This window comes from Eubalaena glacialis, chromosome 19 (assembly GCF_028564815.1).
Source record: "Eubalaena glacialis isolate mEubGla1 chromosome 19, mEubGla1.1.hap2.+ XY, whole genome shotgun sequence".
Lineage (NCBI taxonomy): Eukaryota > Metazoa > Chordata > Mammalia > Artiodactyla > Balaenidae > Eubalaena > Eubalaena glacialis.
The window spans coordinates 3,890,230-3,915,859 of NC_083734.1; the positions used below are offsets into that span (position 1 = coordinate 3,890,230).

General features: G+C 45.3%; 1 protein-coding gene across 2 annotated transcripts in view; it reads left to right on the plus strand.

The window, feature by feature from the left end:
- The first annotated feature begins 6,241 nt into the window (after positions 1-6,241).
- Positions 6,242-25,630, plus strand: part of FBXW10B (F-box and WD repeat domain containing 10B) — a 34,805-nt gene continuing 15,416 nt past the window's right edge. Inside the window, exons 1-8 of one of the 2 annotated variants that reach the window (XM_061175727.1) lie at positions 6,242-6,746; positions 8,705-8,881; positions 9,908-10,111; positions 10,214-10,341; positions 11,035-11,157; positions 14,319-14,428; positions 16,056-16,256; positions 22,768-22,889. In XM_061175727.1, the coding sequence (XP_061031710.1) occupies positions 6,242-6,746; positions 8,705-8,881; positions 9,908-10,111; positions 10,214-10,341; positions 11,035-11,157; positions 14,319-14,428; positions 16,056-16,256; positions 22,768-22,889 (1,570 nt within the window). The remainder of the gene's footprint in view (positions 6,747-8,704; positions 8,882-9,907; positions 10,112-10,213; positions 10,342-11,034; positions 11,158-14,318; positions 14,429-16,055; positions 16,257-22,767; positions 22,890-25,630) is intronic. The other variant, XM_061175726.1, reaches the window with a different exon arrangement.

Below are 25,630 nucleotides of genomic sequence, written 5' to 3' on the forward strand. Positions count from 1 at the left end.
GGTCTGACGGTCCTGTGTCAAGAGTACTTTACTTCAGCATCACTCGACTCGTTTCCAGAGACCCTGCCCTGCATTTGAATTCTAGGATTTATATAGTATAGGATTTGAATTTTTTAATTGAATTTAAAAGCTTAGAATTTTATTGACCTTTAAAATATTAAAAAAAAATTTTATTGGAGTATAGTTGATTTACAATGTTGTATTAGTTTCTGCTGTACAGCAAAGTGAATCAGTTATACGTACACATATATCCACTCTTTTTTAGATTCTTTTCCCATATAGGCCATTAAAGAGTATTGAGTAGAGTTCCCTGGGCTATACTGTGCATCCTTAGAAATTTTTAAATTTGAATTTTAAATTTCGTCACATCATTGCTGCTTGCAGAGATAGTTTTATTCATGACTCTATGCCCAGTGTAATAGCTCTCCTTCCTAGCCTGGTGTCACCTACAGAATTGGTAACCTTTTCTTCTTAAATCTTACTCTAGTTGATATACATATTGATTAGGTTGATACCTATATTGATTAGAATTTTGCAGTCCTCAGCCAATATCTTTTGGGTTTAGTTATTCAATAAGTTATGCATCAGTAGAATTGTTTGCTAATGTAGTCCACCTTATGCCCCTTTATCCACTGGACACCATGAAGGACTTTGCAGCGGCAGAGGTCAGGGTATACTATGTCAGTATTTCCTCTCTAACGATGCTCGCTAGGGGGAAAGTGAGATCAGCTTGGCTGGGTTGTTGATGCTTCTTACTTTCTTCCCCAAATGCTCACATAATATTTGACAAACCATTTTAGAATTCTGGTGTAAGTTCACACCTCATCTGCTGTTTCCAGAATCTACCTTTTTTTTCTTTTAAAAAATCAAGACAATGTTGCCTGTCTTCATCCTCCACCATTCTCCCTAATTTCTCAAAATTTACTGCCTGGATTTCAGTCACGTTGGTAAATCGTGTCAGTGTCGTGAGATGTGATTTGTTTAGGCCACACTCAGATTCATAAAGGGAACCCTTTGGGTGTCCTTAACTGTTTTGAACTTCAGTTCCTCTTTTTGTCCACTCATTTTTGGTTTTAAGACCTTTCTTCTCGATATAGAAGATCAAAGCAAAATTGAGCATTAGCATTGCCTTAAGCGATGGGCATATCTTTTTTCTTTCCCTGGGTCCAAAAACTGAAAATCGCCTAAAACAAACAAAAAATTAAAAAAGATAACAAAGACCAATTTTATGCCCTCTGTCATTTTCCCCAAGCTGTGTCAGTGTGTGCCACTCTTCTGTATGTCCCACAGAAGCCTCCACTGTCTTTGGCAACTCCCTAAGCATAGACAGGAACATATAATAGCAGATGCAGCTGGTCAGACGTTCCAGAGGTTCTGGATCCTCTTTCCTCTTCACACCCACCACTGGCTACCGCATTCCTTCACTGAAGTTTTGCTGAGGCCCTCAGGTTTCCTCTAAAAAGCTTAGGTTTGGGGACTTCCCTGGCGGTCCAGTGGTTAAGACTCCACGCTTCCACTGCAGGGGGCGGGGTGGGGGCTCTGGTTTGATCCCTGGTCAGGGAGCTAGGATCTCGCATGCTTTGTGACGCCGGCAAAAAATAAAAATTAAAAAAAATTAAAAAGCTTAGGTTTTTAAAGTTAATGATGAGTAGGGAGGGCTTTGGCATTTTGAGGACCGTTCCCCATTTCTTACCTCATTTAATCTTTGCAGCCCTGTGAGATAGGTAGTATTTTCCCTATTTTATGGAATGAAAATGAAAAGGTTGGTGGCTCAGAGAGGCAAAACTTGGTCAAGGATGCTCAGGACATTCTGAAAAAAGCGTTTGTGTTTATTTCTAAAACGAGGTTACGTTCACAGGTTCTGAGACATGAACATCAGTGGTTCTCAGAGTGTGGCTTCCTGACCAGCAGCATCGGCACCACCTGGGAACCTATTAGAAAAACAAATTCTCAGGCGTCAGCCAGACCCGCTGAATCAGAAGCTCTGGGGCAGTGTTTTAACAAGGCCTCTGGGGGTTCTGATGCAGGCTTGGGTTTGAGAACCTCTGTGTGCCTCATCTACTCTCTTGAATTTGTTCTGCCCTTCATACCAATAGCAAGTGCCCACGAGTTTCCGAACAAGCAGGAAGTCACCCGATCTCCTTGAGGACTCGGCCATGTCAGCCGGGTCAGAACTTTTCTGTGCTCTCGTGTTTCTCCCCCTCCCGGAGAGGGAGACATTTCTAGCCAATGCCCTCGTTCCCCACCTGCTTCTCTTTAAACCAAAGGGCAAATGGCAACTGGCAACTCTACGATTTCTCAGGAACGAGGACTCGTCTCAGTTAACTTTGCCAACAAGTGTGACACCACCTGATGGGCAGGCGGTGGCTCAAACACGATGGTTTTCCCACCTTTCCTCTTGAGAACGATCCTAGTACAGCTTTTCCCATGTGATCAAGTGCCTTTGCAAACACATCACCCACCTGTGAGCTAGGTAGACTCATGATCTCCATCTACAGAGGCGGGCAGCCGAGGGCGGCAAGTGAGTCGCGGGGTGGAGGTATGTTTGCTGCTCCGTAGCTGAGACCCTCCTGCTCTGCAGCCTGAGACCTTCCCTGATTTCCCGCCATCTGACCCAGGTCAGGTGCTGGGTGGGAACCAGCAGAACCTCAGGTGCACGTCGTTGGGTAGGACAGTGGAGCCGATGGGGGTACAGCAGCCGTGCCTTCTGGGGCTCGCTACACCATGCAGGGGGCGGGCAAAGGAGGTGAAGATTTGGGGTGGTACAGGCTTTAATCAGAATCATGAACAAAACAATGCAAAGGGCAGAAGGAAGCTAGGGGACTGCATGGGGCCTTCAGGCTGCTCGTAACCTGGATATTTGAGAAATCTCTAGATGTATGTCTCAGCCCCAAAGCTTTCCTCTGAGAACTGTTTTCCCCTCCTGGGTCTTACTCCAATGAGACCTGTTTGCCCGCCTCCCTCTTTGGGTACCACCGGTGCCACTTCCCCACCATTGGCTTATCCATCAGGCCGTCGCATCCCGCCATCCGCCAAGGTCACATTCTAAACTCTAACACCTGATCTCACATGGCTCCAGTTTCCCTGCCTGAGCCGGCTGACATGCTGTGGGTGCACGTGTGTGCGTGCTCACACCTGTGTATGTGGGATGGGGCGGCAACAGAAGTAACCACCAGGCTTACTTACACTAACGAATGTAAGCCTCACCCTACGACACCCTGCAGGGCACTGGTGATCACACATCTTCTACGGAGGAGGAGAGATGGGGGCCCAGAGGGGCCGAGGGGCTTGCCCAAGGCCACAGCCCTAGTAAGAAAGCAGCAGGATTCCAGCCAATCTCTGACTCCCAAGGTTGGGCCCTCAAGCGTGGAACCAAGGCTGAGTTGAATTGTAAAACTGCTCCCTTGAAGTCCGTCAGCTTCACAGATTAAAATCCTAATTTATTTGGATCTTTAGGAACAAGCTATTGTACTTTCAGCTTGTAGCATTTCTGGGGGTAATGTGCCCCCTTATATACTCAGGCGCTTTGGGCCTCCCTCCTCTGTCTGGCCTTCCTGGTGGGTGAGATGCTAATCCACTCTGGCCTTTTCTCCAGGCATCTGTCAGATAGAGGAGCTTGAGCTGTTAGCACTGATCTCCTTCCTGGCCTGATTCCTGTCCCCACCCCAACTCTTTACAAGACCTTCACGGCCAACCAACCCAGCGATGACTTACGCTGCCTTTCTCTATCGGTGCCCGGTCGCCAGACGCGGGCACTAGACATGCTCACGGTATTGCCAACCTTTTGGTTCAATCCGGGGTAATAATAACACCAAGAGCAGAGGCAACTGGCCTCACACATTTGACCTGATACTAGAAGGTAACGTAATTTTCATCATCTGCCTTCATCTCCTCCTTCCTCATCATCAGTAGGATGGAGAAACTGAGGCTCAGAGAAGCCAGGCAGGGAGCTCATGATCATCCAGCTCCTTGGTACCAGAATCAGTGTGCGAACCTGGTCCCACCTGAAGCAGAGTTGTCTCAGTGTATCCTCAAAACTCTTTTCTGGGTTGCTCTACATTTGCAAGGGCGTTTTGGCTGCGGTGGTGAGCTGAGGGGCTCTGGTTAGGTAGTAGTCTATTACAGTCATTTTTCCTAACTTAGCAGTATAGCTTTATTAGTTATTTTGAAAAATTTCAAACCTGTGAAAAGCTGAAAGAGTAGAATGGTGAACACTCATATGCACTTCACCCACATTCACCAATTATTAGCAGTTTGTTGCATTTGTGCTCTCTGTGTATACACATACACACGCTGAATATGTGTGTAATGTGTGTGTGTGCGCATTTTTCTCAGACCTTTTGAAAATTATTTGTAGACACTTCATTCTGAGTATGTCAGCATTTAGGAGTGATTTTCAAGCTGTTTTCTGTGGACTCTGGGTTCTCTGGAGCTGCTGCTAATTTAAATTTTGTGGAGTCTGAAGCTGGTGTAAGACAACGTTTGTCATCTTTGGCCTCAGGTGTAAAGGTTTTGTCTTCAGAATAGCCTGTTGCTGTCCACAACTGCCCTGCTAACAAGTCAACTTTTGAACTTATAAATTTGTACTAATAGACTATCACTATGTCTATGTTGCATGTTGTGTTTTTTTTTTTAAGTTATTTATTTATTTATTTATTTACTTTGGGCTGTGTTGGGTCTTCGTTTCTGTGTGAGGGCCTTCTCCAGTTGCGGCAAGCGGGGGCCACTCTTCATCGCGGTGCGCGGGCCTCTCACTATCACGGCCTCTCTTGTTGCGGAGCACAGGCTCCAGTCGCGCAGGCTCAGTAGTTGTGGCTCACGGGCCCAGTTGGTCCGTGGCATGTGGGATCTTCCCAGACCAGGGCTCGAACCCGTGTCCCCTGCATTGGCAGGCAGACTCTCAACCACTGCGCCACCAGGGAAGCCCACATGTTGCGTTTTTACAGAAGATATAATTTGCAAACAGGCTTTTGTTACTAAAAAGTTTTGGAAATCTCAGTGAGCCCCTGGTCTCCTTCCGGGTCATCACTGACCATCTTTTGGGGGCTCTGAGGGCCGTGTGTGCTCACATGTTTGGCTGTAATGGCCCAAGTCACCACTTCTGAGTGGATGACTTGGGCCATTGATCTCATGAAACAGGTAAATCATTGTCTTGTCATTTTTCTTTTAAAAGCTCCGCACATATTGTTTCTTCCCATGCATCTCAGTGTCTGTACATACGCATGTATAAACATCATAGTGGACATTGATTATCTGGCTGCCCAGAATAATGATCCCAATGACAGTAATACTGATGACAATAGGACGATAGTTAGCATTTATTGAGGGCTGAATGTGTACCAGGCAGTCTTCTAAGTGCTTTGCATATAATACCCCATTTCAGCCTCATGCTGCCTCTGAAGTAGGAACTACTGTTGTTTCCATTTTACAGATGAGGAGACTGAAGCATAAAGGGTTAAGTAATGTGCCCGTGTTCACAGAGCTAGTGAGCCGCTGGGCTGGGGTCCAAACCCAGGAGTCTGACCCCAGACCCCACACTCCGCTCAGCTGTGCTTCCTCCCAGGTACCTGGGTTGGTGTGTGATTGAGGCTGGAAGTCCCCAGATATATTCTCAGGCCCACAGACATTTTTTTCCACTAGGGAGTTTTCCCTGCAGAGGTTTCTGGTTAACCTTCTGAAGCAGTTAAGTAACAAATATATGTTAAACATTTGTGTTTTCACTTTGATGATGAGTTAAGATGACTATAAACGTATTCAGGATCATTCTAACCAAACAGCCATTCACAGACGTTCCCATCTAATTTCACATTCACAAATATTTAAAAGTCACTCACGAACAACAACAATGGAAGCTCAACACCAGGCTCCACAATATTTTTTTTTCCCCCTTTGAAAGGGGTCCGTACATTATTTAAATTTGACTACCTCTCTTCCTGTTGTTCTAGAATCGACATGACCAGCTCTTTCAGAATATACAGCAACTGCCTCCCCCTGAGCAGCGCCAGGCTTAGGAGATTTACGGTAAAGGCATGTTTCCTAGGAGGTCAGTACAGAAAGCCAGACTCAACGGCAGTTTCTGGGGAGAGCAGCTGTCTGCCCATTGCAGCAGTTTCCTTATTCTTTGGGAGATGTTCACATTTGAAAAGGCTCAACTGGGATATTTATCAGCCTCTCCTGTTCCTCTGGGGTTTGGTGCAGTTGACAGCCGGCAAGGATGAAATGAGCTGGTCATCTCGGGACCATGGAAAACATGGAATCGAGGCTCAAGAATGCCCCTTATTTTCGATGTGAGAAGGGGAACAATTCTGTCCCCGTGTGCCGGAAGTGTGAGACGTGTGTCCTGGCCTGGAAGATCTTCTCCACCGAAGAGTGGTTCCGAAGGGTGGGCAAGATGTCCCAGATGAGGTTTCTGGTCAGCATCCTGCAGCAGCTGGATAGCTTGTATTTGTTACACTATTTTCAAAATATCCTTCAGACCACGCAGGGGAAGGATTTTGTCTACCACAGGTCCCGGGTCAACCTCAGCAAGAAGGAGGGGAAAATCGTCAAGTCCTCCTTGAACCAAACGCTGGACGAGACGGTGGAACAGAAGATGAGGGGAATTTTGCACTGGTTTGGGAACAGCAGCTCCCGGACGAAGGCGAACTACACACTCCTGCTGCTGCAGATGTGCGACCCCGAGTTACTGCTCACTGCTGCTGATGTCATCAGAGTCCTGTTTCTGAGAGGGCGGAACGATGCCTCAGGTGAGCGAGGCCACAGGTAGAGACCTAAGGGTCCCCAGAGACCAGGAGGCCGGACTTGAGGAGCCCGTCAAGGAACGGGAGGTGTGGACAAGCTTAGGTAGACGGGGATCTTCCAGATGGCAGAACAGAGCGCTTTGTCCTGACACCCGATCCTGTTGACTGAAGGAGAAGCTGCTGGATGTGGCTTCCTGCTAGAAAATTATAAAAGGACAAATGCAGAAGGAACCTTCAACTGTCAGGCGTTTCAAAGGGATTTCTGCATCGTTTAGGCCCAGAAATGGCGGGTCTGCGCCTCTGCTACTTAATGCTGGGGCGGTTCCTGCTTTAGCGGGTTAGGGATTGAGGGTTAGGGATTGAAGCGGGTTTGAGAAGGAGGTAAGGGGGGGTGCTACTGAGTTGTTTTGCCCTTCAGTTTGCACTGCACGGAAACTAGGCCAAGAGGTCAAAACCTAGGGCTTTCCTTCATTCATCCCACTGTATTCCTTGCTTGCACATAAAATCCAACCTCGACTTGGAGTTTATGCAAGGCTGGAGGTAGTGGAAGGGCCAAGTAAGGCTGGGGTAGGCGTTCTCAATCGTTGCTTGTATCAGAATCACTGGGAGGGCTTATTAAAACTCTGGTGGCCGGGGTCCTCCCCGAAAGGTCCTGACCCAGCAGGTGTGATGTGGGCCACGAGTCTGCATTTCTAACAAGTTCCCAGCGGATGCTGATGCTGGTCTGGTGACCTCACTTTGAGAGCCGGTGGTCTGGGGTGTCGGTGACAAGGTCTTGGAAATGTTTGGCCAGCTGGACTGGGGCAGCAAAAGCAACCAGAAAGGAGGCAAGGGACTGGGGGTTGCAGGGGGTCCAGTACGAGAAGCAGAGGATTAACAGACTGGGACAAGGCTGGGAGAGGGCGTCAGATGGAGGGATTCAGAGGTTGAGCTCTTGAAGGCAGGGAATTCCTGCTGTGCACGAGACCTGGTTTGTGGTCCTGTTTGCAGACTCATAGAATCCCAGGAAAGTTTAAAGCTACGTGACCTTGGGGGCAGTTAGATCCCCTTATATGCCCTTGATTTCTTTGGTGTGTCCAGGAGGTAAAAGAATAATCATCTGGAATGAAGAAGTGGTGGAGAAAATCAGAGGATCCCATAAGTTAGATTAGAGATTGATCAGTCCAACTGCTTCATTTTATAGGTGAGGAAGTCGAAGTTCAGGGAATCTGAGTGATTCAGCCATGGTCACCCAGTCGGGGGGTTGAAAACCAGGCCCCCTTGTCCTGGTCATTTCCCATGGGCAGTGCTGGCCCCCGGACAGGGGCGGCAGGCTCGAGTAGCCTCATCTGTACACGCAGGTCCTTACCCACCGCAGGAATCAGCTCCTTGTATTAAAAGTTGTGTAAGTCCATTTACAGGTTGTGGCAACCTTCCCCTTTTCCTAGGGGAGCTCCTCTCTTAAAATTAAATTTTCTAGGACTTCCCTGGTCGTCCAGTGGTTAAGACTCTGTGCTTCTACTGTAGGGGGCATGGGTTCGATCCCTGCTGGGGGAAGTTCTGCATGCTGCCCAGTGCGGCCAAAAAGAAAGAAAAAAAACTAAATTTTCTAATTTGACTCAAGGGCATTTATTCATATCATTGAAGAAAATAACGCAAAAGCTTCAGAAAAGCAGTCCCTCTCCCAGCTCCTCCCTCTCTCTCTTTCTCTTTCCCTCCCTCTCTCCCTCTCATTCTCTCTCTGTCCTCGTGTATATAGAGCTCTGATGAAGTTTGCAGTGCAGGTGGGCTGGCAAAGGCTAACAGAGGCTTTCTGTGATTTTTCCATAGTAACTCAGAGGCCCCAAATAAAAACAGACATAACTGGCCTGGTCCGTTTTGTGTCGATTAAAAAGAAGCCAGTAGAAATAAAACCATCTCTCTCTACCACTTCCTCTCCACACACCTGCTTAAAGAGCTGCTCGTCTTGGCCTTTTGTTTTTCAGGGAACGACCCAGACTCCAAGGATGTGTTTTTCTTCCCTGAGAAAGGCCACACGCCCCCGTGCGAGACCTCACAAGTCTGCTGGGCAGCCAGACCCGGGCACACATCCTTCCCGTTGTCCAAAACTACAGGAAAAGCAAAGTTGCACGAAAATGTGTGGTGGGGAGCAGCCACTACTGGTAAGTCCGCTGATAGGAAGAAAGCCGATGCGGAGGGAGTCCCGTGGAGATGGAGGGGCTGGTAGGGCAACGGTGTCTGGGGAGGACAGAGTTGGGCAACTAACATTCACTTGTCACCTACAAAGTGGGTTGGGCTCTGTGATATTTATTCCCTCATTTAATCCCACATCTGGTAAGGGGAGAAACAAGGATTAAAATCAGTTAGTGTGGGACTTCCCTGGTGGTCCAGTGGTTAAGACTCTGCGCTTCCCCTGCAGGGGGTGCGGGTTCGATCCCTGGTCGGGGAGCTAAGATCCCACATGCCGTGGGGCGTGGCCAAAAGATAAAATAAAATCAGTCAGTGTGACCTTAAGTCCCCTTCTGCCCCAGGCCGGAATCTCTCGGTCTAGCCCCTGACCTCTGGTGTGGGGGGATGGGGAGGGGCACCTCCAGAATCCAACCCACCAGGAGCTATTTTTGCAGCATTGGATTCAGTCTTGAGGTGGAAACAAAAGCAGTGGGGAATTGGGCCCTGACCTTAAGGCCGTCCTCACTTGGTTTTTGAAGCAAGACATATACACGGAATAATTACGGGAAACATAGATTCAGAAACGCTTTTTATACAGAAATTTTCAAGTTTCAAAAGTAGGTAGAACAGTGTAATCATCGCCCACATAACCGTCATCCAGCCTCAATAATTATCACCATCTTACCAATCTTATTTCCTCCATCCCCCTCTTTTGAAATTGAGACTTTTTCTTGTTGGGCTCATTTAAAGGAAACTCCAGACACCATGCCATTTCACCAGCAGGGCAGTTTTGATGCCACAGCCATCGACTTGAACTGGGCACGCTGAAAACTGCTTGTGCGTTTGGTTGGGGAAGCTCTATTTTCATTTTGGCAGAAGAAATGACCAAACCCCGGTGGCCTCAGGGTAGACCCTGATGAGCTCTGTTTTGGGGGACAGCTTTTGGTAAGGACTTGCTCTCGGCCCGGAGTCACCCCAAAGACGCCCCAACCGTGCCCCCTTCTCCGGCTTCCCTCTAGAAGGACAGTGGAAGAGTTCACTCCAGTATATTGCCGAGATGAATAGGCTGTCTTCTGAAAAAGCAAGCGTGTCCAAAGCAGGCTCGGCCCCCGCCGCCGATGTGCTGGTGGATCTGGAGGCCATCAGAGAGCTGTCTTCTGGGGTCAGCAGATACCGCGACTTCATCCGTCACCTGCCCGCCCACCTCTCCAAGTCTATCCTCAGTATGCGGGGCCTGTTGGGGGATTTCTCAAGACCCCGCCCTCCCCGCCCGCCACCATCGCAGCACAGTTGGGAGGTCCCCAGGTCCACCTCTTGTTTTCCAGGTATGCTGGATAAGAACAGCCTGAACAGGTGTGTGTTCGTGAGCCAGCACTGGGCAGTGCTGGCGCAGCAGGTCAAGACTGACATGTCCATGCACTCTTTCATCCAGCACCAGATCACCTTCCTGCAGGTATTTCCTTTGGGAGGGGACAGCTGTAGACCAGCCTCATGTCTGCACCAGCCTTTCCATCTGCGGTAGACCCTGAGCTGGCCTCCTGCTGCTTCCTCAACTGCCTTTTTGTGCGGACTCCCGATATCCCCATTTACTCTCCCCTTGTTGGTGCATCTAGCAGGGATGACATGTATAGAAACCTCTTGGGAAGACAGAGGCAGAGCCTTTCCGGAGCCTCACAGAGCAGGGAACTTTCCCCAGGGAGCCATATTGCAGCTTGTGCAATATAAGAAAGCCTCAGGTACACAGATGTTTACAGAGCCACAAAGTGTTTTTTTAGGTTAAAATGCAGTTTCCCCTGAATAGTAACCATCTCTGGCATTTATACTTCTGTTTCTTGCCAGAAGCCTGACCCTAAATCATGGGTTCCTGGTAGCTTGGATTTTTCCCAGCAGAGGGAGAGGAGGCCTTGAGCCAGGGGACATGCTGGAAGCTGGGAACCGCCCACCATCCTCGCTGGTCCCCCTCCGGATGTTTGGTGGGCGTTACCCTCCTTCAGCCAGTTTACACGCACCACTGGCCTAGCTGGCCAGGCCCAGGCCTTCCTTGCCCAGAACTTACCCATCTTTCAGATCTTGCCAAGCACTAGTTTTTCCCCTCCTTTTGGAGTGTAAGAACTAAGAGTAGCCATTTTCTGTTATTTTCCCCCAGGGGTCCCACACCAGGGGAATAGACCCTAATTACGCCAACAAGGTTACTATCCCAGTTCCTAAGATGGCAGATGACGGGAAGCACCTACGTGTGAAAAATCAGAAATGGAAACTGAGAACGAAGGTGGGTTCCTATGGCACCTGGGGCAAGTGACTGTGGGTGTCCTTTCCTACTGGCCATTGAAGGCTGAAGTCCAGACTCAGCCCTCACATATGGATGTTGGATATGGGGGGATGTAGGATAGAGCATATGGATGTCAGATATGGGAGGATGTAGGATAGAGGATATGGATGTAAGGTATGGGAGGATGTAGGAAAGAGCATATGGATGTAGGGTATGGGAGGCAACATTCCCTAAGGGAGACCACATTTGGGTGCTGTGTGTCCTTAAGCAAGTGACTTTCTCTCCTTAAGCCTTAACTACCTCTTCTGTTAAATGAGGGGGCTGATTTGGTTGTCTTCTCAGGGTTCTTCCTGACTGCAGCTCCCACGTCAGGTCCTGTGTCCATGGCATCTGTCATCTAGTGGGGAGCTCAGAGCCAGGAGCTGGGGTTTTCCTCACCACCTCTGTCCCTGCATTGAGAGGCTGCAGGGGGGTCTGTCGCTCGGGATTGAGGACATGAGGGCAGGGCTAGGGCCGTCTGCAAATGTCCAGGGTCCAGAATGAATTAAGCTTTCCGACCTCTCACTTCCAGGTTCATTCTGGCTCTAGGACGGAAGGGGAGCGTTACTTAGCCTCAGACCTCTCTACAAAATCTTGGGCAGTAACAAAAAGAGTATCGTGTCTCAGATGGAAGACTCTGAGCTCTGGGTTCTGCCCGTTCAGGCGTGGTGGTCATTCCCCAAACCAGTGGACTCCTGCCCCCTCCTCTCTGCTCAAGTGCCTTCTATTTTGAAATCTAGTCAGTGGGCCCCAAAAGGATACTTAACAAGGGTGGTCAGACTGTAGCTTTCCATAGGAAGACTGTGCAGTTTAAATTAGAAGTTGAGAAAGAGAAGGTTCCAGTTCTTAGTCTGTAGAGGCCGTTCTGGTCACACAAGGAGGGAGGGGGGCAGGGAGGGCAGCAGGATGATGGGACCGTGGTGACTCTGGGGGGTCCAGTCACTACTCAGGTCCAGCTGAGTATTGCCACGGGAGACTGTGCACCCCGGCTTCCCAGGCCGCCTGAGCTTTCAAGGGAGGTGAGAAATCTGAATTATCACGGGACAGCTCCTGCTTTTCTTTAATGCTAGCAACCAATTAAAAGCATTAAAAAAAAGAAAAAAAACTACATGGGCCAAAGAAAGCACATTTGTGGACCTGCAAGTTTTGATATCTTTGAGTTGGCCCCTCCACTCATTTTATAGTTGAAGAAACAGAGTGTCAGGCCTCCACTGGAGCGGAAGAGACATAAGTTCAAGGCTGACCCGCTCTTTCCAAGCCCATCGCTCTGTTAAGCGTAACAAAACCAACACCCTTCTTCCTTAGGTGATGTAGCTAGTAATTGCCAGACAAACAAGGACTACCCAGACAGTGTTTGATGCTAGAAATGTATAATTAATTTAAGAAAAGAAAGAGAAACAGGTAAAGGTATGGAGACCGGTAGGGAAGCAGTGGCACTGAGCAGTGAAGGGGCTGCTGGGAAGAGGCGGAGGCGAGTGGCGAGTGCTTCGGGGGCTGGTGGCTGTAGTGGGTACTGCCTGTGCTTGATTTCCGTGATCTACTTGATCCTCACGATGGGTCAGTGGACAGAGTTGCTCCCAGTGTGTGGGTGTGGAAATGAGGCTGTGCTGTTAGAATACTTACCCAAGGTCTCGTAGCTGGTCATGGCAGAGCTGGGATTCGAACCCAGATCTTTTTCACCCCATCGACTCCACCGAGTAGCCTCCAGGCTCTCAAAGCTCAGTGGGTGAGCGAGAGCCAAGGAATTCCAGCCTGGGCTGTGAGAAGCCAGGGAAGCCTCGTTTAATTCAAGGCAGGATATCAGAGCTGCCTGAACACGCGAGGGGAAGCAGGCTGATGGATTCTTCTGGGGAGAGACTTCTATGTGGACGTCAGGACCTGGTGAAAGATCAAGAAGGAGAATGGGCTGAGGAAGACTGGACGGGCGTGGAAGAGAAGGCTGAGGTTGGGAAGGAAGACAGGTCCCCAGACACAAACGTGGTGCTGTGGTCCTCTTTGCTTTCATCACAAACTCACCTTGTCTTATTGGTTTCCTGCTAGTGTGATTGCTATTTCCTGCTTTTTGAGGTTGAAGAATGAGGCTGGGAAGAAGACTGGAACGGGAATTCCAGTTGAGTCATCTATACCAGAATTTAGCATCCCTGGAGGGCCATAGCTACTCAGAAAGTGTGTGATGAAGGGAGGGAGTGGGGAGGGAGGAAAGAAGGAGGGAAGGAAGGAGGGAAGGAAGGAAGGGAAGGAAGGAAGGGAAGGAAGGAGGAAGGAAGGAAGGAAGGAGGGAAGGGAGGGAGGGAAGGAAGGGAGGGAGGGAGGAAGGAAGGAAGGAGGGAGGAAGGAAGGATGGAAGGAAGGAGGGAAGGAGGGAAGGAAGGAGGGAAGGAGGGAAGGAAGGGAGGGAGGGAAGGAGGGAAGGAAGGGAGGAAAGGAAGGAGGGAAGGAAAGAAGGGAGGGAGGGAAGGAGGGGGGAAGGAAGGGAGGGAGGAAGGAAGGAAGGGAAGGAGGGAGGAAGGAAGGAAGGGAAGGAATGTTGGAAAGGGACGGGGAACACCCCTGTTGAGACTTGATAAAATTGATTTCCCCTCTCTGAGGCTCAGATGCATCATCTGTAAAATGGTGAGAATACTTTGTGGGGCAAGTGATGTACTTTGTGAGGCAGCTGTAAGGAGAAATGAGGGTTGCAGATGTATGAAAACTTTGACACACAAGTGCGTAGAGCATGCAACAGGAATTTCACATGTGACTTGAGTTCCCACGAGTACGCTCTGTACTGTCTCGTGCACACACAACAGGAACTCGAAACCCCGGCTTCTGTGAAATGGGCACCGGTGACTATTTTGCGTGCATCCTGGTCGTGAGCTCATTTTTGGAAAAGTTGTGCTATCAGCAACATCGGAAGTTCGCAGAATCAGAGGTGGAAGAAGCATCAGGACCTTCAACTCAGTATTTTCTCACTCAGGGGTTCCTTTTGCTCACGGGTCCCTCCCCATCACCACGTAGCAGCGGCCACAGCCTGAAGGGGAGGAGCTCTTGGGCCCCTGTGCCCTCGCCAGGGGAGAGTCTCAGGGATGCGTGTCTGGGGTCAGGTTGCTGCTGTCCTTTGACTATAAGTGTTCCCTTATTAGAATGACTACGACCTGTGGACCGCCTACCAGAACCAGGAAACTCAGCAGGTGCAGATGGAGGAGAGGAATGTCTTCTGTGGCACTTACAACGTCCGCATTCTCTCTGACGTGTAGGTACTGTGGTCAGGGTCCAGGTCTCCAGGGACCCCTGAACTACCCAGCCGGGCATGTGAGGACTCCCATGACCTTTGCTCACTTGGAAAGGCAGTCCTTCCTCACCTCAAGCCCCAGCCCAAACCCACATGAGATTCCATTTGGAGAATAGGTGCTTGATTTTTGCACCATTCTTGGCATTGGCTGGAGGTCGCTCTCCCCTTATAAATTTTCGGTACACTGACCAACAAGCTTTTGCACAATTCACAGGCATGAAATCTTTTTAAAAAATATCTTTACTGTTTAATTCTTATTTTAGAAGTAATATATCCTTATTGGAAAAAAAAATCCACTAAATGCCAGGAAATGTATAGAGGAAAGGAAAGCTGTCCTACAATCTTGTCACATAGAGATAACTACCATTAATATTGATGTCTATCCTAGAATTTTTTCTTTGCCTCTATAAATACATATTTTAAATAGAAATGGGGCTATGCTCTACATAGTTCTGTAACCCACTCTGGCAAGGTACTGTGAATGTCTTTCCACGTTAAATATGAAAATGGTATTTATGATAACTACCTAGTGTGGCGTCATTTGAATATGCCATAAGAAGACCCTTTAATAGGCAACTTTCTGCCATACTTTAGACCTAGGACTTCACTCCTTATTCATAAAGTTTTGTGAAGGCCATCATTGTTCTATTTTTGGCTGTGAACCTTACTAACAAATTGCTTCTTGAGCAGCCAGTAGGGGGAAGACAGAGCAGATGGGAAAAGGCAGAGCTGAGATTTTATGGATAGTATGGTGATACGTGCTCTTTAGAAGAGAAGATGACTGGTTGAACTCTAGATAGGACAAATGGAATGAGGACAAAAACGTCAGGAAGTGCTCCTCATATTTAGAGTGACTTTACATCCCTGTTTACTGAAACAATTCCACTTTACTCTGTGGTCCTCAAATAATTAACAATAGTGTCCCCTTTCACAATAAAAAAATCTCAGTTTGGACAATAAATTATTTGGTCATCCTGCTCATATTTTATCTATTTGCTAATAATCTTATGATTGGAAAATTAATTCAACTCACCCTGTTTTGTTGGACTGTAAGCTCATTGAGGGCAAGATCCATTCATATCTTATTCATCTATCTTTGTATTTCCCATTAGTACCTATTATCACAGGACTTTGCCCCTAATATATGCTCACTGGTTATTGGTTAAGGGAAAAAACAAAAAAAACCAAAAAACCAACAGTGGGACATGCAGTGGGTATAGGGCTTCCCAAGTGTGTTCCTCTGAGGTTTTCCATGAAAAAAGGTTTCCATGGTCAAATAAGGTGGGAAATGCTGCATACTCTGTTCTGTGTCTTGATGATTTATCATACATTAGCAGAAATTATTAAAATAGCTTTGCCTTTTGTTTTTAGGTTTTAAATCTATTTGAAATGGATTTTTGTTATGGTGTGAGGTGGGGATCCATCAGGTACCGTTAACACTAGGCCTTGCCTTCTGCTATATCCCTTGTTGGAAGGCCCTGGATTTTCCATTATAACATTGCTGCAGGTGAAAGGCACTGTGCTAAGTGAGTTCTAGGAAGGACACTAACTCTTCTTTCCATGGATCATCCTTTTCCTGGCAACTCAGGTGGGACCGAAACAGAGTCATCCACTATTCTGGGGGAGATTTGTTAGCTGTGTCATCCAATCGGAAGATCCAGCTTCTGGACATCATACAAATAAAGCAGATACCCATCAAGTTCCGAGGCCACACTGGGAGTGTCCGTACCCTCTTCTTGTGTGAGGAGGAAAACTTTCTCCTGAGTGGGAGTTATGACCTGAGTATCAGGTAAGTGGTCCAAGAAAGCTGTGGTCCCCAACCTGCCCAGGCCTAAATGCAGCTTGTGGAAAGAGCATACATGCTTTTACCTTTTTGTATTTATGCAAAAGTTATCCTGAATTACACTGACTTTTAGAATAACCCACTTTTTTTTTGGCAAGATAAAAACCAAAAATTTGTATATTGTTTAAACTTTGGATGAGATAGATTTATAGCAATTATCAGATCTATTTTCTAGCTGAAGACTGGGACTCAAAAAGTATTTTCTTTAGCATTCTTAGATGAAGGCATAATTTATATTTCTTTTTATAGATTTCTTCAGGGGAAAGTAGTTTTTTGTGGGTATGGAAACAAAATAGTGTTAAATATATATATATATATATATATATATATATATATATATATGTATGTATGTATAAACAATATAATAAACACCCATGTGCTCATTACTCAGGCCAGGAAATAGGGTGTTACTATTCCCTAAATCCCCTATGTGCCTTTCTCTTATTCCTTCTTTCTTCCTCCCAACCAGAGGTAATGTTATCCTAAATTTTATACTAATTATTCCCTTCTATTTCTTTATAGTTTTGCTGCCCATTTATATATGTGCAGATATATTAATTACTTTTGTCCATTCTTGAACTTAACATAAATGGAATTGTATCTTAAAAGTTCATCTGTACTTGATTTTTGCACTGAACTGTGATTTTGAGATGCGTTTGTATGATGTAGGTAGCAGTAATTAATTTATTTTCACTGAGATACAGTATTTTATTAGATGAATACATCATAGCTCATTTATGTACTCTTCTGTTGGCGATATTTGCATTGTTTATAGTTCTTTATTCTTTCAAAGAGAACTGCCATAGACGTTCCTGGATGTGTCTCCTGGTACCCATGTGCATGAGTTTTTTTAATTTTTTATTGAGGTATAATTGACAGAAAGTGTTAGTTTTAGGTGTACGATATAATGACTTGATATATGCATATATTGCAAAATGATTACCACAGTGAATTTAGTTATATCCATCACTACACATAGTGACAGTTTTTTTTCTTGTGAAGAGAACTTTCAAGATCTACTCTCTCAGCAACTTTCAAACATACAACACAGTATTGTTGGCTTGTTTTTCTGTTGTTGCATCAAAACCGCCTTTTTAAAAAAGATAGTTTTTATAGAGCAGTTTTAGATTCACAGCAAAATTGAGAGGAAGGTACAAAGGTTTCCCATATACCCTTTGCCCCATTCTCAAGATACCCCATCAGAGTGGTACATTCGTTACATTTGATGAACCTGCATTGACACATCATAATCACCTAAAGTCCATAGTATACCTTAGGGTTCATGCTTGGTGGTGTGCGTTCTATGAATTTGGACAAATATATAATGACATGTATTCATCATTATAGTATCATACAGGGTATTTTCATTGCCCTAAAAATCCTCTATGCTCTGCCTATTCATGCTTCCCCCTAACCCCTGACAACCATGGATCTTTTTACTGGCTCCATAATTTTCTTTTCCAAAATGTCATATAGTTGGAATTATACAATACGTAGCTTTTTCAGATTGGCTTCCTTTACTTAGTCATATGCATTTAAGGCTCCTCTGGGTCCTTTCATGGCTCGATAGCTCATTTCTTCCTTATGCTGAATAATATTCCACTTTCCGGATGGACCACAGTTTATTTATTCATTCATCTACTGAAGGAAATCTTGGTTGCTTCTAAGTTTTGGCTGTTATGAGTAAAGCTGCTATAAATATCCATTTACAAGTTTTTTGTGTGGACATAAGTTTTCAAATTCTTAGGGTAGATATCAAGGAGAACAAACGCTGGGTCACACGGTAAAGTATGTTTAATTTTGTAAGAAATCGCCAGCTGTCTTCCAATGTGGCTGCATCATTTTGCATTTCCACCAACAATCAATGAGAGTTCCTGTTCCTTCACATCCTCACCAGCATTTGGTGTTGTCAGTGTGCTGGATTTTGACCATTCAGATAGGTGTGTAGTGGTGTCTTGTTATTTTTTTTGCATTTCCCTGATGACCTGAGATGTGGAGTATCTTTTTGGGATGTCTTCTTTGGTGAGATGTCTGTTAAGATCTTTGGCCCATTAAAAAAAATTGAAGTATATTTGATTTACAATATTGTGTTAGTTTCAGGTGTACAGTAAAGCTGAAATACATACATATATATATTTCAGATTATTTTCCATTATAGGTTATTACAAGATATTGAGTATAGTTCCCTGTGCTATACAGTAAATCCTTGTTGTATATGTATTTTGTCTATAGTACTTTGATCTGTTAGCCCCATACTCCTAATTTATCCCTCCCACCCTCCCTTTTCCCTTTGGTAACCATAAGTTTGTTTTCTATGTCTGTGTGTCTGTTTTTGTTTTGTATATAGATTCATTTTTATTATTTTTTAGATTCCACATGTAAGTGATATCATATAATATTTGTCTTTCTCCATCTGACTTACTTCACTGAGTATATTCTCTAGGTCCATCCATGTTGCTGCAAATGGCAATATTCTGTTCTTTCTCATGGCTGAGTAATAGTCCATTGTATATATATATACCACATCATCTTAAGCCAGTTGTCTGTTGATGGGCACTTAGGTTGTTTCCATGACTTGGCAATTGTAAATAGTGTTGCTATGAACATTGGGGTGCATGTATCTTTTCGAATTAGAGTTTTCATTTTTTCCAGATATATGCCCAGGAGCGGGATTGTTGGATCATATGGTAGCTCTACTTTTAGCTTTTTTAAAGGAACTTCCATACTGTTTTCCACAGCGGCTGCACTGTGGAAAAGTGCAGTGTAGGAGGGTTCCCTGTTCTCCACACCCTCTCCAGCATTTATTACTTGTAGACTTTTTGATGATGGCCATTCTGACTGGTGTGAGGCGATACCTGATTGTGGTTTTGATTTGCATTTCTCTAATAACTAGCGATGTTGAGCATCTTTTCATGTGCCTGTTGGCCATTTGTATGTCTTCTTTGGAGAAATGTCTATTTAGCTCTTCTGCCCAGTTTTTGTTTTGGTTGTTTGTTTTCTTTTGGTTGAGTTCTGAGAGTTCTTTGTGTATTTTGGATAACAGTCCTTTATCACATGTGTCTTTTGCAAATATTTTCTTCCAGTCTGTGCCTTGTCTTCTAATTTTCTTGACATTATCTTTTGCAGAGTAGCTATTTTAAATTTTAATGGAGTCCAGTCTATCAATTCTTTCTTTCATGGGTCATGCCTTTGGTGTTGTATCTAAAAGTCATTGCCATACCCAAGGTCGTAGTTTTCTCCTATGTTATCGTCTAAGAATATTATAGTTTTGTGTTTTATGTTTAAGTCTGTGATCCATTTTGAGTTAAATTTTGTGAAGGATGTAAGGTCTGTGGCTAAATTGTTTTTTTTTTTTTTTTTTGGCATGTGGACGTCCAGTTGTTCCAGCACCATTTGTTGGATAGATTCTCTTTGCTCCATTGTATTACCTTTGCAATCAGTTGACTGTACTTACATGGGTCTGTTTCTGGGGTCTCTGTTCTGTTCCATTGATCTATTTGTCTATTCTTTCACCAATACCACACTGTCCTAAGTACTATAGCTTTGTAGTGAGTCTTGAAGTCGGGTAGTGTCAGTTCTCCAACATTATTCTCCTCCTTCAATATTGTTTTGGCAATTCTGGGTCTTATGCCTCTTCCTATAAACTTTAGAATGAATTTGTCAATATCCACAAAATAACTTGCTAGGATTCTGATTGGGACTACCCTGTTTTGTTTTGTTTTAAAGATTTTTTTTTAAGTTGTTGTTGTTTTTGATGCGGACCATTTTTAAAGTCTTTATTGAATTTGCTACAATATTGCTTCTGTTTTTTATGTTTTGGTTTTTTGGCCGCGAGACATGTGGGATCTTAGCTTCCTGACCAGGGATCAAACACGTACCCCCTGCACTGGAAGGTGAAGTCTTAACCTTTGGACTGCCAGGGAAGTCCTGGGACTACCCTGTTTTAAAATTTTTTGATTTCTTTTGTATTTAGCTATGCAGTTGGAAAGTTTTAATATGTGATGGTGGGGCAAGTTTTACACTTCACTTTCCTTTTTTTATATAACTTAGCTATGGTATTTATTTTTTGAGTTTTTAGGCTAAGTTTACCGACTTGAAAAATCTAACTAGACTTTCAATTGGAGTTGCATTGAATTTATAAACAATTTGGGCAACACATTCATTTCTTTGTTCTTTCTTAGAACTTAAAACTTTTTCTTTATAAAAGTCTTGTGTAGTCTTATTTAATACTTGTAAACTTTATGATTTTATTGCTATTTTGAGTGATATGTTATTTTCATTTATATTTTAAAGTTGGTTATTGCTGGTATTGAGAAATGGTATTGATTTTTATAGGTGGATCTTGTATCCAGCAACCTTGCTAACCTCTCTTGCTAACCTCAAATTATGTATGTTGGTTTGGTTTTTCCATGTAGATGATCTTATCAACTGGAAATAATGGCAATATATTATCTTCTTTTCTGATACTTATGCTTTTTTCTTTTTCTTTCATTCTAACTTTGCCTTGGCCTTATAGTTAAGCAGTAGCTGTGAAAGGCATCTTTATCTTTTTCCCCTTTTTGAAGGGAGTACATCTGTTTTTTCTCCATTAAGCATAATGCTTGCCGTTATGACTTTCTTTTATAAGTTTGCTAAGGCAAGGAAGTCCCATCCATTCCTATTTTTCTAAAAGTGTTTCTCAAATATCAATACCTTTTCTGCATAAATTACGAAAACAACCTGGACATGTGGTTGGCCATGTTGCTAGAAACAGAAGTTCAAAACATGCTTTTTGGGACTTCCCTGGTAGCACAGTGGTTAAGAATCCGCCTGCCAATGCAGGGGACGTAGGTTCGAGCGCTGGTCCAGGAAGATCGCAAATGCCGCGGAGCAACTAAGCCTGTGAGCCACAACTACTGAGCCTGCATTCTAGAGCCCGCGAGCCACAACTGCTGAGCCCACGTGCCACAACTACTGAAGCCCGCACGCCTAGAGCCCGTGCTCTGCAACAAGAGAAGCCACTGCAATGAGAAGCCCGTGCACCACAACGAAGAGTAGGCCCCGCTCGCCGCAAATAGAAAGGCTACGTGCAGCAACGAAGACCCAACGCAGCCAAAAATAAATTTAAAAAAAACATGCTTTTTTTCAGACCAGTGGGACATTGTTGAACGCACTATGGGTGCGGAGCAGGCTCTGACGAGCAGGTAAAGCCATAGGACCTTTAGGAATATTAGAAGGAAAAGCCTAACAAATCTAAAGAAAAACAGAACAAAAAAAACCATTTACTAATCATTTATTATGTGCCAAGTCTCATAATAACTATGAGGTAAGTACCATTATTATCCCCAATTTACAGATGATGAAACTGAGGTACAGAGTGATTCAGTAACTTATTCGAGATCACACAGCTAGTAAGTGATGGACCTGGGATTGGACCTCAGGCAGCCTGGCTCCAGAGCCCACCATCTTGATATTATATCGATACTTTGTCCTGTAACAAAGGCATTTGGCTGAAGTGGAAGTCAGTATTAATGATAGTTGAGAGACCTCAGGCAGGTTTGCGTATTAAAAAGCAGTGTGACTCTGGGAATTACCTGGCGGTCCAGGGATTAGGACTCTATGCTTTCACTGCTGAGGACGCGGGTTCAGTCCCTGGTCAGGGAACTAAGATCCCACAAGCTGCGTGGCCAAAAAACAGACAAAAACAAACAAAAAAACAGTGTGACTCATACATGTTCCCACGTTATCTCTTAGATATGCTTTAGAAATGCACATAAAATATTCTAGTGGCTCGGGTCAATTGTTGTGGTGTTCTTGTTTGAAGGTCAGCTCTACCACTGAATCAGTGCCATGGATTCTGAGCCTGGTGACCATTCTAGGGACCCTTCCACCTAATACCAGCTAACAGTTATCAATTATTTTCCACATACTCATTGTTCTAGTGTTACATGCATTATTTCAGAGTTTCTCAACCTCAGAACCATTGACATTTGGGGCTGGAAAATTCTCCCTGTCAGGATGATCCCCAGGGTCATCCTGTGAATTGTAGGATGTTTAGCAGCATCCTTGGACCTTGCATGCTATATACCAATAGCACCTCCCTACCAACTTGTGACAACCAAAAATGCCTGCAGACATTGTCACAGGGGGTGGGAATCACCCCTGGGGGTAGAAATCACCCCTGGTTGACAGTCACTACATTAGTGTATTTAATTCTTCACAAAAACCCTGTGAGGTAACTACTATTATTATCATCTCCATTTTATCAATGGGGAAATGAAGCTTACTCAGAAGTTAAGTAACCTTCCCAAAGTTACAGCTAATAGGTGCTGCAACTGGGGTTCAGATCCAGGCCTTGGACTCATAACACTCTGCTGCCTTCCAACTCCCTATTGAACTCTATACCGTCTGATCCCTTGGGCTGTCAGAAAATCTCAAAAACTTATTATTATTATTATTTTTGGCCTGATTCCTGCAGATACTGGGATCTGAACAGTGGGGCTTGCATACGCATCTTCAGTGGCCACCAGGGGACTATCACTTGCATGGATGTGTGTAAGAACAAGCTCGCCTCTGGAGCAAAAGATTGCCAGGTAAAAGGTGAGAAAGAAACACCTCTTTAAGAAGTTTCCCCAAATCCATGGGTTGCCAAAGGACTTGTTTTGCTCATTTCTATGGGTGGTCATTTATCCTTTCAACCGTCCATGTATCCATTGACCCATTCACTCAACAACTATTGATTGAATGCCAGGTGCTGTGCTAGGCGCTAAGGAAAAAAGCGCTTATGATATGGCCCTTCCGATGTGGCTTTTTATTTCCCCAAGAGTCTCATGGTCTTCTAATGGAGACACATGTAGAAATATACAATGGGGGATTATAGTAAATATGTGAATGATAACAGTTGCCATTCATTGAGTACTAACCTTGAGACAGGCACTGCGATAGGTGCTTTGCATACATTATCTTATTTAACTCTCACAAGAATCCTATGGGGTGATTGTAAATTAACTACACTTCAATTTTAAAAAGAAGAGGAAAAAAAGAGGGAGAGAGAAAAAAAAGAATCCTATGGGATGGATGCAGATAAGGAATCCACAACTCAGAGAGAAAAACAACTTGCCCCAAATCAAAGCAGCTAAGTAGTCGGGTGGGGATTTGAACCCAGGGCTGTCTGGCTCTAAAACGTGTGCTCCAATGAGCTTGTGGAGTACTAAGGGACCGTAGAAATAAGAGTAAAAGGGAAAGCACTGCAGGCAGGGCGCTCTTTGAGTGTGATCTTGAGGAGGAGTAGTTCGACACGCAGAGGGAGAGTGTAGAGCGTTCCAAGCAGAAGGAACACCTCTGGCAAATCACAGAATATTGAAAAAAATGAAGAACTTGGGGAATTTCCCTTTGCTCTGTACAGCTGGGCTGCAGCGTGTGGTGTTGGAGATCAGGCGGGTACGTTTGTCTGGGGCCAGATTGCCAAGGGCCTTCTGCGTCGTGGTTGGAAATTGAACTTTATTCTATAAGACGTGGGGGGCGGTAGATGCGTTTTAAGCTGAGGATTGATACGATGAAATGTGTATTCGGGAAAGATTGCTCTGGTGATATCGTGGAAGAAGGATTTGAAGAGGTGGTGACTCCGGGGGACAGGGGGCAAGTTAAGGTACTTACTCAGTCTAGAGAACCTGTGATGTCTTCAGAATATCCAAGAACAGGCAAGTGTGAAGACGTCAGATGGATGTGAGTTTACACGAGATGGTACAAAGAGAAGGGAGACTTCTAGAAGGAGAACTGGTGGGACTTCAACACTAGCTGGAGATGAAAAGTGAGAGAGGAGGGCAAAGGGTGAGGCCAGACTTTATAACGCAGGCCTCTGGGTATCTGGAAGTACCGCTAATGGAAACGGGGCTTCAGAGGAAGAGTCGGGTGGGGGAGGGAAGGAGGAGGGGGTGAAGGCTTCCATTTTGGACACATTGAGTGTGGCAGGCAGAAGAACGGCCAACCAAAGATGGTCACGTCCTAATCCCGGACACTGGCGGCTGGGTCATCTTGTGCCTCGCATGGCAAAAGGGACTTTGCAGATGTACTGAAGTTAAGGACCTTAAAATGGGGAGATGCTCCTGGGTTGTTGGTGTGGGCCCATGGGTAATCACGTGGATCCGTAAAAACAGACATTTTCTTACCTGTGATCAAAGGGAGTCATGACTATGAAGAGTGGTCAGAGAGATACAGTGTTGCTGGCTTTGAAGGTGGAGGAAGGGGGTCGTGAGCCAAGGAATGTGGGTGACCCTAGAAGGTGGAAAAGGCAAGGAAATGGATTCCTTCCCGCCCACCCCCGAGAGCTGCCTCCATCAACGAACACAGCCCTGCTGACACCTTGATTTTAGCCATGCGAAGTCGTGCCGAGCGTCTGTAAGATAATCCATTTGTTGTTTTCAGACACGAAGCTGGTGGTAATCTGTTACAGCAGCAATAGGAAGCTAACACGTTGAGCGTGGGATTACCGCGGACATCCGGGGGAGGGCAACAGGAGGTGGAGGCAGCCCCAGATGGGTCAGCTTGGTGGTTACCCAGTACAGTGAAAGGTGGAAGCCCCGGGTGTGGGTGAGATTTCCTTTGCAGAGCAGGAGGAAAGAGTGAAAGAGAAGAGAAGCCAGGGCCTCAGGAACCCCACAGCATGTTAGGAGTGGGCGGAGGAAAATGACGGGAAAGGGACAGTGGGCTGGTGGGACACACACGGATGCTCAGAGCTGCCTGGGAAGCCTTACTCCCTACCTCTTTGCCCTCCCCAACTGACTGAGCGTCTCATTGCCGTGATTGCTTTGAGGGGTGAAGCAGAAAGGATGAAGGATGAGGCTCTGAAGATGGAAGGGTGGACATGACCTCCCACTCAGCTGAGAGAGTCCTGTGGGCCACCAGCAGGGCTATAGGGCAAGGGGAGTTAGGCCCTCACCTCTGGTGCAAAATTTAAGGGGATAGAAAAAAAAACTCAGTAATCAAGATGCTTATTTTAATGCAATATTTTAAAAGTCAAAATTAACGTGCAAAATACACAATGAAAAAAGTATCCGAAGATCTGTCACTCCCCCCTAATCCTGGCCCCAGCTACCAGCCAGCCTGCTTGGGCTCTTCCCACCTTCCTGGGTTACCAAAATAGAACAAAAAGGAGACAATTAGAGACCTGGAGGGTACCCCCCCCCACTTTAAAAATTCTTTAAGTCAGGACACCTTACCAATAACTCCTTTAATTCATCTTTCAATTTTCCCACTTCTAGTTTGATAAAAGAGCCAATATATACTTAAAAACAAGTGTAGAAAAGTGTACTCACATAGTCCTGGTTAATGGTTAGGAGCGT